This window comes from Tachyglossus aculeatus, chromosome 23 (assembly GCF_015852505.1).
Source record: "Tachyglossus aculeatus isolate mTacAcu1 chromosome 23, mTacAcu1.pri, whole genome shotgun sequence".
NCBI lineage: Eukaryota > Metazoa > Chordata > Mammalia > Monotremata > Tachyglossidae > Tachyglossus > Tachyglossus aculeatus.
In genome coordinates this window covers 32,958,620-32,972,815 of record NC_052088.1, presented here as the reverse complement: position 1 = coordinate 32,972,815, position 14,196 = coordinate 32,958,620, and the positions used below count along the sequence as shown (strand labels likewise).

At 47.9% G+C, this 14,196-nt stretch overlaps 1 protein-coding gene across 1 annotated transcript in view; it reads right to left on the bottom strand.

The window, feature by feature from the left end:
- Nucleotides 1–11,080, bottom strand: part of PARP8 (poly(ADP-ribose) polymerase family member 8) — a 142,885-nt gene extending 131,805 nt beyond the window's left edge. Inside the window, exons 1-2 of the mRNA XM_038765776.1 lie at nt 10,990–11,080; nt 9,864–9,918 (exon numbers count right to left, since the gene is read on the bottom strand). Coding sequence (XP_038621704.1) covers nt 9,864–9,918; nt 10,990–11,080 — 146 coding nt within the window. The remainder of the gene's footprint in view (nt 1–9,863; nt 9,919–10,989) is intronic.
- Between the last annotated feature and the right edge of the window lie 3,116 nt (nt 11,081–14,196).

Below are 14,196 nucleotides of genomic sequence, written 5' to 3'. Positions count from 1 at the left end.
GGGAGTTAAATGTACAGAAGAGCTGACGGGGATGATGGGCATGGGTGTCAATCAGGGAGGAGAAATAGTTTTGTCTGGCAGAGGAGAGGGCTGAGTTAAGGCAGGAAAGGATAAACTTGAAGTAAGCGAGGTTGGCATGGTGTTTAGACTTTCGCCAGCAGCGTTCGGCAGCTCGAGGATAAGAGCGAAGGAGGCGGACAGTGGCAGTGATCCAGGGCTGTGGGTTAGTGGTACGAGAGCAGCGAAGGGAAAGGGGAGCGAGTGAGTCTAGCTGAGTAGAAAGGGTAGAGTTGAGAGCAGTAATCTGATCATCAAGACTGGGTAGAAAGGAGAGGGAGGCGAGGTGGGGTGTGAGGCGCTCAGAAAGATGGATGGGGTCAAGAGAGCGGAGATCTCTGTGAGGAGTAATATGGATTTACAGGGGAAAGGAGTGTGAGTGAGGAGGCAGGTGAGAAGATTATGATCAGAGAGAAGGATTTCAGAGTTGGTGAGGGTGGACACAGTGCAGCGGTAGGATATGATGAGGTCGAGGGTATGACCAAGTTGGCGAGTGGGTGAGGTGGGGTGGAGCAAGACGTTGGCACCGTCAAGGAGAGATAGAAGGCGGGCGGCAGAGGAGTCATCAGGTATATCCATGTGGATGTTGAAGTCTCCGAGGATCAGAGTGGGCATGGAAAGGAGAGAAGGAAGGTGAGGAAGGGGTCAAAATCATTAAAGAAGTTGGAGGTGGGGCCGGGGGGGGCGGTAGATGGGGCGGGGGGGCAGGGAGAAGTAGATACAAGTTAATCAAGTTGGACACAAGTTAATCAAGTTGTCCCACTTGGACTCTCACTCTTAATTCCCATTTTTTTTAACAGATGAGGTAACTGAGACACAGAAAAGTTAAGTGACTTGCCCAAGGTCACACAGCAAACAAGTGGTGGAGCTGGAAATAGAACCCATGACCTTCTGACTCCTAGGCCCGGGCTCTCCAGTCCACCATTATCTCCCATAAAATTTAGTGTGGCTCAGTGGAAAGAGTGCGGGCTTGGGAGTCAGGGGTCATGGGTTCGAATCCTGGCTCTGCCATTTATCAGCTGTGTGACTTTGGGAAACTCACTTACCTTCTCTGTGCCTCAGTTACCTCATCTGGAAAATGGGGATTAAGACTGTGAGCCCCGTGTGGTACAACCTGATTACCTTGTATCTCCTCCAGCGCTTAGAATGGTGCTTGGCACTTAGTAAGCTCTTAAAAAATACCAAAATTATTATGATTATTATTATTTCCGACCATCTAAGTGTAAGCTCCTTGTGGGCAGCAAACATGTCCCGTCTTTCGTTCTGCACTCCCAAAGTGTCTTAGTGCAGTGCATTGCCTCAAGGGAGTGTTCAGTAAATGTTACTAATGCTGCTGCTGCTACCACTATTCAAAGCTTTCAAAGAAATCAAAGGATGAAGCTGAATTCTGTCCCTCTGAAAACATGAGGGGAAAGTGGTTTTAATTGCAGGAGGAGGCATTTGGGTTGCCCATTAAGAACTTCCTGAATTCAGGGATATGATGTCATGAGATGCATTATCTGTTTGGGTGGGAAGACTTCTAGGTGGGCTTTTGTGGGTACATTTGCTGACATCTGCATTCTCTAATTGGAGCCAATGCTCAGTTGTGTGACTGTAGACACACAAACTGAGGTTACTCTCCAATTCTCATTTAGAACCTAACCATGTCTGGCAGAAAGCTGTCTTGAGGATAAATAATAGGAACTTTTTTTTTCTATTCTTCATTATACCTGGTATAGCTGGTTGCAATATTTATGCAGGTAACATACCCAGTGCCTTTTTAAGTATGTGTACACCTTCATCCAGAAAATTGTTTGCTCCCTTAAATATTGCATGTCAAAGACTGACTATACCACAATTAAACCAAACTAAAAAAAATTGCAAAGGGAAAAGATTTAATCTTCAATTTTCCTATTAAAATGTACATTAAATGATGACAAAACAGTCAGCATTAAAGGGGAAATGATTAAAAGCAATCAGCTCCTAGAATAAAAATCTAACAATTCTAAAAGAAACAGCTGCAATTTTAGATAGGAAAGGGCTTTGTGGCAAAGGGGTCTGGTAGACAATCTTTCTACAAGGAGCCATTGGCAACCACCTATACAGGGAAAATACTGTTCCCTATTGCCTTACTACTTCTAGTGACTAATAGTAATAATAATGATGGCATTTGCTAAACGCTTACGATGTGCAAAGCACTCTAACGCAGTGATGTTCTACTCAAGGAAGAGGAGGTGTCACTAAAGCAGTCGGGTAAAAACAAAACGTCCCCCCTGCAGAGGCCATAAGAGAAGAATTTAAGTGCTTGGGTTGAAATAAACTATCCTGTCTTAAGCTCCCCTTTTCTGAGTATCTGTGATTCTCTTTAAAACTAGCATTTTGAGCACTTTAATGCCTTTCATTATACTGTGATTTTTTTCCCCTATAATATGATGGCTATCGATTTAGCATATTGGTATTTCTACTGAAAATAAAATTATATTCTAAGTGATGTTCTCGGGAGGCAGGGTCTATTGGTGGATCAGGGGAAGATTTAATTACATCATCTGTTTATGGTCTTTATGGGGCACAGAGACCAACTTTTTACCAAGACAGGAACAGCTCCATCCAAGTCTAATGTGAATGTTGTTAAAAAGATACATTTTTTGGGGGGGTGGGGCCTCTTTCAGCCAAGATTTAGGGCTGCAACCCTCCCATCCCTCTGGAATGTCACACTCTCCTTTCTGCTTCACCTATGCATCTGGATCTGGACTGCTTGAGCATTCCGATATCCCTTTTACCCCCATCCCCACACAACTTAAGAACATATCCTTACATTCTGCTGCTTCCCTTAACTGTAATTTATTTACTATCTGTCACTTCATTAGATAGTAAGCTCCATCAGGATCTCATTTATTGTATTTTACTCTCCCATACACTTCTAGACTGTGAGCCTGCTGTTGGGTAGGGACCGTCTCTACATATTGCCAATTTGTCCTTCCCAAGCACTTAGTACAGTGCTCTGCACACAGTAAGCACTCAATAAATACAACTGAATGAATGAATAGAAGGGGGAAACAGACAAAAAAAAAACTTATGGACAGGTGTCAAGTCGTCAGAACAAATAGAATTAAAGCTAAATGCACATCAACAAAATAAATAGAATAGTAAATATGTACAAGTAAAATAAATAGAGTAATAAATCTGTACAAACATATATACAAGTGCTGTGGGAAGGGGAAGGAAGTAGGGCTGGGGGGATGGGGAGGAGGAGAGGAAAAAAGGGGCTCTGGGAAGAGTCTGGGAAGGCCTCTTGGAGGAGGTGAGCTCTCAGTAGGGCTTTGAAGGGAGGAAGAGAGCTAGTTTAGCGGATTTGTGGAGGGAGGGCATTCCAGGCCAGGGGGAGGACGTGGGTTGGGGATCGATGGCAGGACAGGCAAGAACGAGGTACGGTGAGGAGGTTAGCGGCAGAGGAGCAGAGGGTGAGGGCTGGGCTGGAGAAGGAGAGAAGGGAGGTGAGGCAGGAGAGGGCGAGGTGATGGAGAGCCTTGAAGCCGAGAGTGAGGAGTTTTTGCTTGATGTGTAGGTTGACAGGCAGCCACTGGAGATTTAGTTAGTGCTCAATACCATTGATTGGTTGATTCAATTTTATTTATTGAGCACTTACTGGGTGCAAAGCGCTGTACTATACAATTGGGAGAGTACAATACAACAGTCAATGGACCCATTCCCTGCCCTTAAGAGCTGACAGCCTAGAGGGGGAGAAAATGTGACTAAATCAATACTTACAACTATTTACACAAGTGTCTTGGGGCTTTGGAGGGGAGAGATGAATGAAGGGAGCAAGTCAGGGTGACACAGAAGTGAGTGGAAGAAGAGGAAAGGAGGGCTTAGTCAGGGAAGGCCTCTAGGAGCTGGGCCTTCGATAAAGCTTTGAAGGTGGGGAAAGTCACTGTCTCTTGGATATGAGGAGGGAGGGCACCTTCCAGGCCAGATGAATGACATCAGAGTGAGAAGGTTGGCATTAGAGGAGCGATTGAGCAAGCTGGGTTGTAATAGGAGAGTAGTGAAGTGAGGTAGGAGGGGGCAAGGTGAATGAGTGCTTTAAAGCCCACAGTGAGGAGTTTTTGTTCGATAAAGATTATTCTGATGAATAAAGAGTCAGAGCGCAATGCTTCCAAATGTTGCTGCTTGAATGATAATAAACAACATCCCAGAGGTGATTACGTCATTGATGTCAAAGAGAATATGAACATTCCCTTCAGTCTTCTTGCTGGGTACATATTCTACCTCCTAATGAGCATTCATCCTTTACCATTCCTTCCATTTTTCCCCCCAAACTTCCCCAGGCCACTCATTCCTTCAAATTTCCCATGAAAAGGTAGCCATATTATGAACAAACTAAAGCCATGAACTTCCAGCCCCACAGTGCTTATGTACATATCTGTAATTTATTTATATTAATGTCTCTCTCCCCCCCAGAGACTGTAAACTCGTTGTGGGCAGGTAATGTGTCCATTGACTGTTCTATCGTATTCTCACAAGCACTAAGTACAGCCTTCCGCACCCAGTAAATGCCCAATAAATATGACAATGAAAGTATACTGCTATTGAATCTTCAATTCCTTTGGAAGTAATCCACCTTCTATTACCAGATTTGCAAATCATCAAAGTGTACGCGATGCCATGTAGGCTTGATTCTTTGCAACCTTGAGTAGATTCTGGTAATGGGTAAGAAGAATCTTCTCAAGCATCATGGGGACCAATACTTGGACATTTCCACTTTGGGTTAAAACTAAGCAAACACTTTACATTTAAAACATATTTGGATTCTGGGAAGCCATGTTGAAACAAGGGGGCATAGGATCACCCTACACAAAAAAGGGGGCTCAATTCATAAAATGCAAAGAGGGGAGGGTTTTTTTATTTTTTATTTTTTTAATTATTCCATGCTAGCTTCTAAATCCTTACCTCTTGTGGTAAGAGAGATGAGGAATCAAGCACTTTATGATATTTTGCCAGATGCAGTTAAACAGTTAATCTTACAAAGTCACAGTACCTAAGTACCTCACTTTATGAGAAACATTCCTCAAAGCTATCATCTGAAATAAAAGTATTGTTGCCCTGTGATTTCCATATTTAAAGCCCACATTAGACAATACAGCTGTAATGAATAAATCTTCCATTATTTCTAAAACTATAACATATCAATTAAACTCTATTATTTTAAAATTCCAATCACTCTGAGATCATTAAGAAAAAACTTGGAAAATGGCATTACCCACTTTTGCAAAAACATTCCTTTCTTCTCTGATTTGGATATAATAGTAATTTAATAATGCTCAGCATGAACCTACAGTACAGTTATAAATCTTAATCAATTTCTTTCAAGGAAGCATCAGGACCTCCTGACTCTCCACTTTACCTGGAATGTCCTGATCTCCTGGATTTTAGAGACCAAAAGATGACCTATACAAAATAAAAGAGGGTCATTTTCACTCTGGCTGGGTGTGAGATCAGAATGGACAAAGCGGAGACTGTCCTCTAATGAATATGAAAAATAAACCATAAATAACTGAACAAAGCAAGGTACTCTGAGTCTCAAAATTAAGGTAAGCAGGTAGAGGATTAACCACCATCTCTACAAGGAAATCTTAGGATATCATTTTTCTTCACAGGTTTAAAGGTCAGTCTTTTCAGATGAAAAGCTGTTATGGAACAATTCCCACAGCTCAACAGACAGAATAAGGTCGCTTTCAACATTAGATACACAGGAACCGTGCACAAAAGAAAATCCTATTATCCACCTTCACTCTTAAAAGGATCATAAAGAAGCAGGAGAAAATCTTGTTCCCAATTTGGAAACCCAGTTCCCCATAAAACGGTTGTGAGCTTTTTTCCACCCCCCACCACTCTTTATTTCAGCCACATGGCATCAATAGTGGTTTCAAACCATCTTGCCAGACCTCTAAGAATCACCACATTAAAGCTCACAATACTAACACTGTGGAGTTGTCAACACTGGGCTTTTGAAATATCCCTGGCTTTTTTTCTTTTTCTTCAGGAATAGGAAGATGCAGTATCGGCGTCCTGCCCCGCTATTAACAGAGGAGGCGAAAAACCCCAGTGGATGAAAGATAAATGTCAGACATCCATCACAATACTACTCTCCTAGTGTAGGAAAAGGTAACAGGTAGAGTTTTTCCTTATAAAGTCCATCTCTCCTGTCAATCAATCAATCGTATTTATTGAGTGCTCACTGTGTGCAGAGCACTGTACTAAGCGCTTGGAAAGTACAAGTTGACAACATATAGAGACGGTCCCTACCGAACAGTGGGCTCACAGTCTAGAAGTGCATGGTTCTAGAAGTGCAGTCTAGAACTGTCATCGTTGGATCTCTAAGCTCACTTCCACAGAGGACCCTCCTCCCACTATCCCACTTTTCTCCTTCCCTTTCCCTAGTCGGTTCCACAGCCAAGCGTAGGGCAAGGAGTTAACAGCTCCAGGGAAAAGCAAGGGGAATACATATCGCATGACCCAGTCACATTCCATTAATCATGGTCAATTTGAAAGGGGACGGTCTTGTAATAAGAGACTAGGGAGGAATCAGGTGCAGCAGCTACAACTGAACTTCCTCTTCTCTACTCCATCTTTCGCAATTTCCACTTACTGAGGTGAGAGGTCCCGGAAAGTTAGTCTCGTCGGCTATCCAAAGAATATACCTGGGCCTGTGTTTTGTCAGACAACGTTGAGGTTCATCTAGAATGTAAAGCCACGACACCAACATGCAAGCAAGCCACAGTTCACGAAAGCACTTTCTAATGAGGGAGAAATATGTAGGCTGTCAGCAAGAGAAAGAAAAGCCTTTTCCCCAACATTTTCTACCTCAGATAACAGCATTCTGGGTGAAGCAGTGATGATGAGAAGCTACCAAAGCAGGCCTTGTGTCTCCACCCTCACTGCAAGTTCATCTGCTACAGCACAATGTCCGTCAGTCGACTGTACTTATCAAGCACTTACTGTGTGCAGAGCACTATACAAAATGCTTGGGAGAATATGACAAGGAACAGACCCATTCCCTGCTTCAACACGTGAGTAGCACCTGATGAGGCACAACCTCAAGTCACGGCAAATTTCCCCACAAAGGTAGCAATACATACATATATATATACACACATATATATGATCTGACAAAGGTGGGAGCAGGTCACGATTCAAAGAATTCATTCATTAATTCAATTCATTCAATCGTATTTATTGAGCGCTTACTGTGTGCAGAGCACTGTACTAAGCGCTTGGGAAGTACAAGTTGGCAACGTATAGAGACGGTCCCTACCCAACAACATGCTCACAGTCTAGAAGGGGGAAATCCACCCTTAAATCCGCCTGAGTGAAACTTTAAAATTTTACATTTTACAAGGAAAGGCAGAAAGCAATACAAAGCTCATGTTTTAAAGTGTTCCTTAAAACTTCAAACTGATAAAATAACAATTATGGTCAAGGTATTAGGAACTTCCTATGTGCCAAACACTAAGCAGCAAGGCTCAGAGAAGCAGCGTGGCTCAGTGGAAAGAGTATGGCCTTGGGATTCTGAGGTCATGGGTTCGAATTCCAGCTCGGCCACTTGTCTGCTCTGTGACTTTGGGCAAATCACTTAACTTCTCTGTATCTCGGTTACCTCATCTGGAAAATGGAGGTTAAGACTGTGAGCCCCACGTGGGGCAACCTAATCACCTTGTATCCCCCCCAGTGCTTAGAACAGTGCTTTGCACATAGTAAGTCCTTAACAAATACCATCATTATTACTATTATTATTATGCTCTGCACTCGGGTAGATGCAAGATTATGAGAATGGACATGGCCCCTGGCCCAAATGTGACTCCCCTGGAAATTCCGTAGACAAAGGTTAGTCCAACTTTCTAATATTTCTCTTAATGTAATGGTCTCATTTTAAATTGCTGGAAATGAAAATTTAAAAGGACACTGAAAAATCTGAATTAAGATAAACCTGAACATTGTTCTACTAATATGTCACCTTCCATCACTCAGAAAAGCTAACCCTTCTCCTCAACTTGTACATATGTTGTAGGAAGAAGGAAACCAAATACCTACTTGTTTTGAAATTACCAACAACTGTATTATTTCAAAGTCAGGTTTGAAGTTTCACTCGACTTTCCAAATGATCTTTCAAGAAACTTTTGAATTCTTAATCATCTTTTTATAAAATCTCATATACTCCTAACTACTGAAAGACCTAAGTCCAATTAAATTTGAAAATGAAACTCCTCTTCTGGAAACAGGAAATTGATACACTAAATGTTTTCACGAAAATTCCAATAATATGGGCAAACAGCAGTAACAAGAAATTGCGCCTCAAAATGAGAAATAAAAGTCAATCTGCTGATTACATTTTATCCATTGATTATGCCCTAATTGCACTGGTTTAATCTACCTTCCAATGTAGATTTAAATTATACACATACACACAAAAAAAAAACACCCCACATCTATATATATATCACATTTTGAGTTATGCTAGTAGCGTGTTGTGTATTATTAGATCACCTTGAATCACACAGGTTTTCCTCTAGTTATTTATAACCCAAATCAGTCCTCCAGCATAGATAAATCATAATAGCTCAAGAGCAAAATATACTCCCAGGCACCGGCAGACAGGCAGAAACTTCCTTGCACCCAGGCACAGGCAGACGGGAGAACACCTTCTTACAGACAGACAGGTGGACACCTCCCTATGGCCAGGCATGGGCACACAAATCCATACAGCCAGGCACAGGCAAACAGGCAGACACATCCAAGCATCCAGGCACAGACAGACAGGCAGACACATCCAAGCACCCAGGCACAGTAGATGGGCAGATACATCCATGCACCCAGGCACAAGCAGATGGGTGGCTACCTCCTTACAGCCAGGCACAGACAGCCGGGCAGACACACCCATACAGGCAGGCACAGGTGGACACACCCACATACAGCCAGGCACAGGCAGACACATCCATACAGCAAGGCCCAAGCAGACAGACAGTCACATTTTAGTACAGTGCTCTGCACACAGTAAGCCCTCAGTAAATACGATTGAATGAATGAGTTCAAGCACCCAAGGAGAGGCAGACACATTCACACACCCTGACACAGGCAGACATGTCCATGCACCCAGGCAGAGGCAGACACATACATACACCCATGGAGATCCAGACACATCCACGCACCCAAGGAGAGGCAGACACATCCATGCATTCCAGACACAGGCAAACACATCCATGCATCCAAGGAGAGGCAGACACATCCATGCAGCCAGGCCGAGGCAGATACATCCATTCAGCTAGGCACGGGCAGATACATCCATGCACCCAGGCTCAGGCAAACACATCCATGCACACTGGCAGAGACGGACACATCCATGCATCCCAGACACAGGCAAACATATCAATGCACCCAAGGAGAGGCAGACCCAACCATGCACGCCAGGCACAGGCAGACACAGCCATGCACACAGGCACAGGCAGACATCCATGCATCCCAGGCACAGGTAAACACATCGATGCATCCCAAACACAGGCAAACACAGCCATGCACCCAAGGAGAGGCAGACACATCCCTGCACCGGCAGACACATCCATGCATTCCAGGCACAAGCAAACACATCCATGCACCCAAGAAGAGGCAGACCCATCCGTGCCCCCAGGCACCACAAAAAAGGGACAATCATTCACCAGCCAGACGTGTAAACACACACACACCCCTCCTGTCGGTCTCACAAACCCGAACAAAGGAAACACGAAGGTGAGAAGAGGAAATGAAGCGAATTGTTTGCGCCTGTAGGCAGGTACCTTTTGGGGCCTCCGACGTAGGTGAAGGTAAAGGTGGAGTCTGAGTATCGGAAATCTGAAACAGAAAGTGGTATGAGCGCCGCCACACGCACAAGCCCCTGTTTATTTATCATTTTTCGGGAAAACTCCTGGAGTCTCCCGCGCCCCTCGGGGGTGAGGGTCGTGGGGTGAAGTCGGTGGGCATCCAAAGAGCTAGTGCAAAGGGGGCAAAAAAAAACCCTTTGCAACAAGTGCCCCGATGCCATGGCAACGGCCGGACTGTCTATTGTGGGCGAAGGGGCCAAGCGCCGACGAGCCGGGCTGTCGCCCCGCTCAACCCCAATTGCCTTTTCTTCAGTGGGAGGAGTGGAAGGGGGGAATGGAAGAGACGCCCCCCGGCCCGATCGATCCGATGGGATCCTGGGATCCGCGAGCCCCGTGGGTACCGGGGGGAGACTGTCCAGCTGGCTGCATTGACCCCACCACCGCCACTGACCCTCGGCGCCCCAGGCCCGGGGGGATTTTGGGGGTTCCGGGGGGGGGGAGGGTCCCAAGGTGGGGGTCCGGGGATGGGGGTGGGGGAGGAAGATGGTCCTGGGGTGGGGGTCCAGGGATGGGAGGAGGAGGGTCCGGGGGGGGGGGGTGATCTAGGGGTGGGGGAGGGTCCAAAGGTGGGGGTCCAGGGGTTGGGAGAGGTGATCCAGGGGTGGGGGAGGGTCCAGAGATGGGGGTCCCGGGGTGGAGATGGGGGGACGGCCCAGGGGTGGGGGAGGGTCCTGGGGTGGGGGTCTCGGAGTGGAGGAGGGGGAGGGTCCTGGGGTGAGATGGGGGTGGGGAGGCAGATGGACCTGGGGTGGGGGTCCAGGGTTGGGGAAGGGGGAGGGTCCGGGGGTTGGGGAGGTGATCCAGGGGTGGGGGAGGGTCCAGAGGCGGGGGTCCCGGGGTGGAGGAGGGGGACGGTCCTGGGGTGGGGGGTCCAGGGTTGGGGGGGGGTGATCCAGGGGTGGGGGAGGGTCCTGGGGCGGGGGTCCCGGAGTGGAGGAGGGACAGGGTCCTGGGGTGAGATGGGGGTGGGAGAGGCAGATGGTCCTAGGGTGGGGGTCTCGGGGAGGGTCCCGGGTCGGGGGTCGCGCGCGGTAAGCGTCACCTGCGAACAGGCCGTCCCTGTCCGCCTTGGACTTGTGGATCACCACGTCGACGTCCTTCTGAATCCGCTCTTGGCGCGAACACATCCCCATCGGCTAACCCCCGGGAGCCTCCCCCGGACCCCCGGACCTCCCCCCCCCCCCCCCCCAGAGACCCCCGGAGCCCCGGAGCCCCCCGGCTCCCCGGCTCGGAGGGCGCTCAGGCGGCGGCGGCGGAGCGGGAGGAGCGGCCGGGCTCTGGAATCAGGCGGAGGGAGGGCCAGGGACACAGCCGAGGGACACAGCCGAGGGGCACAGCCGAGGGACACAGCCGAGGGCCGGCGCCAGCGCCAGCCTGCAGCCCAGATGTGCCCGCACGCACCGAGCCCGCGCCCGCTCCTCCTCACTGCCCCTCTTCTTCCAGCTCCTCCTCCTCCTCCTCACTGCCCCTCCTCTCGCTGCTCCTCCTCCAGCTCCTCCTCCTCCCTGATCCTTTTCCTCCCGCTGCTCTTCTTCCTCTCGCTGCTCCTCCTCATCCTCCCGCTGCTCCCCCTCCTCCTCATCGCTCCCTCCTCCTCCCGCTGCTCCTCCTCCTCCTGCTGCTACTCCTTGCCATTGCCCCCTCCTCCTCACTACCCCCTCCTCCCCTTCCCGCTGCTGCTCCTCCTCCTCCAGCCCCCCTCCTCCTGCTCCTCTTCCTCCTCCTCCTTACTGACCCCTCCTCCTCTTCCTACTGCTCCTCCTCCTCTTCCTTCTCCTCTCCTGCTGCTGCTGCTCATCTTCCTCCTCTTCCTCCCTCACCCCCCCCCTTCTGCCCTTTCTCCTACTGCAGCTCCGAACCCCCCCCCGCATAATGATGATGATGACACCTGTCTACTTGTTTTGTTGTCCATCTCCCCGCCTTCTAGACTGTGAGCCCGTTGCTGGGTAGGTATTGTCTCTATCTGTTGCCGAATTGGACTTTCCAAGCACTTAGTGCAGTGCTGTGCACACAGTAAGTGCTCAATAAATCGACTGAATAAATGAATCATGATGGTATTTATTAAGTGCTTACTAGGTGCCAAGCACTATTCTAAGCGCTGCCCCAGACTCCCCCTGACCCCAGGGTCCTGTCTCCTCTCTCCATCAGGGCCCAGCCCACCTGCCCAGCCCACTGAACCATACTGGACCGGACCAGACCACACTACATACCCCGCCGCCCAACGCCCTGCAAACACATCTCCACCTCCTCCTCGCTCCCCTCTCATCTCGAGGCACATGTTCACACCTTAATGCAGGCACACATTTGCTATAATTCTATTTATTCTGATGGCATTGACACCTGTCTACTAGGTTTTTTTTGGCTGTCTCCCCCTTCTAGACTATGAGCCCGTTGTTGGGTAGGGACCGTCTCTATATGTTGCCGACTTGGACTTCTGAAGCGCTTAGTCCAGTGCTCTGCACACAGTAAGCGCTCAATAAATGTGATTGAATGAGTGAATGAACTTGCATCTGAATGCAGGCACACACTTGCACGTGAAAGTAGGCACACACTCCCACCTAAATGCAGGATGCTCACGCCTGTATGCATGCACACACTCACACATACACACAGTCCGCCCGATGCCGCGGTTCGACCAGGCCACAGACCCTTCCCTTCCCCAGTTGACCACCGACTGAAAACAGGGCTGGCATCTCCCATTCAGCAATCTCCCCTCCCCCACGCACACAGGCACACACACACACACACACACACACTCTCTCTCTCTCTCTCTCTCTCATCAATTCTGAATTCCCCTTCACTTTCTAAATGAATCATGAATCATCAGCCAGCCCCGGCAAAGCCCTGTTCACAATTCCTCACCAAAATTCATGCCAGGGCTTCCAAGTTCCCTCTCCCACATACAGACAGGAAATCCCCAATTCAATTGGAACACGTAAGCCCTGAAAGGCTCCTCTTTGAGGAGTGGCTACCCGGTTTTCATAATTCATCAATTGGAAGAATTCCGGCCCTTAAGCTATTCCCTTTTCTCAGCTTGGTTTCTCTTCAGCTTCAGAGTCCCCACTTCTTCTGTTATCAGCATGAGGGACGGGGACAGCCCTGAGAACGAGGGTCTCCCACTCCTAGACTTGGAGCTCATCGTGGGTAGGATTGTGTCTGTTGTTTTAGTGCACTTTCCCAAATGCTTAGTATGATGCTTTGCACGCAGTAAGCACTCAATAAATACGATTGAGTGAAAGAACGAATGAAGGGTTGAGCATGCTGCACCCTGACATCTTTGCTGATCCCTTGTCAGTCAATCAATCACTGAGCACTAACTGTGTGCAGAGCACCATGCTAAGCACTTGGGAGAGTACAGCATGCTAACAGAGTCGGTAGACACATTCCCTGACCACAACGAGTTTAAAGTCTAGAGGGGGAGACAGACATCAAGAGAAATAAAGAAACTAGGGCTTTGAAGGTGAGGAGAGTCATTATCTATCAGATGTGGAGAAGGAGGGCAATCCAGGCCAGAGGCAGGATGTGGGCGAGAGATCAGAGGTGAGATAGTCGAGATCAAGTCACAGGAGGTCTGTTGGCATTGGAGGAGCAAGGGGGAAGGCTGAGTTGTAGCTGGAAATACTACTACTACTAATAATAATGGCATTTATTAAGCGCTTACTATGTGCAAAGCACTGTTCTAAGCGCTGGGGAGTTTACAAGGTGATCAGGTTGTCCCACGGGGGGCTCACAGTCTTCATCCCCATTTGACAGATGAGGGAACTGAGGCATGGAGAAGTGAAGTGACTTGCCCAAAGTCACACAGCTGACAAGTGACGAAGCCAGACCTCTGACTCCAAAGCCTGGGCTCTTTCCACTGAGCCACGAAATCAGGGAAGCAGTATGGTTTAGTGGATAGAGCCCAGGCCTAAGAGTCTGAAGGTCATGGGTTCTAATCCTGGCTCCACCACTTGTCTGTTGTGTGACCTTGGGCAAGTCACTTCACTTCTTGGTTACCTCATCTGTAAAAAATGGGGATTAAGAGGTGAGCCCAATGTCAAACAGGGACTGTGTCCAACCTGGTTAACTTGTAAACACCCCACTCTTAGAACAGTGCTTGGCATACACTAAGTGCTTAACAAGTGCCATTACTATTATTATGGAAATCAGTCAGTGCCTCTCCTCAGATGGCAGAGACACCACAGGTCAGGGAACCTACTCAATCAATTAATCAATCGATTGTATTTATTGAATGCAGAGCATGGTACTG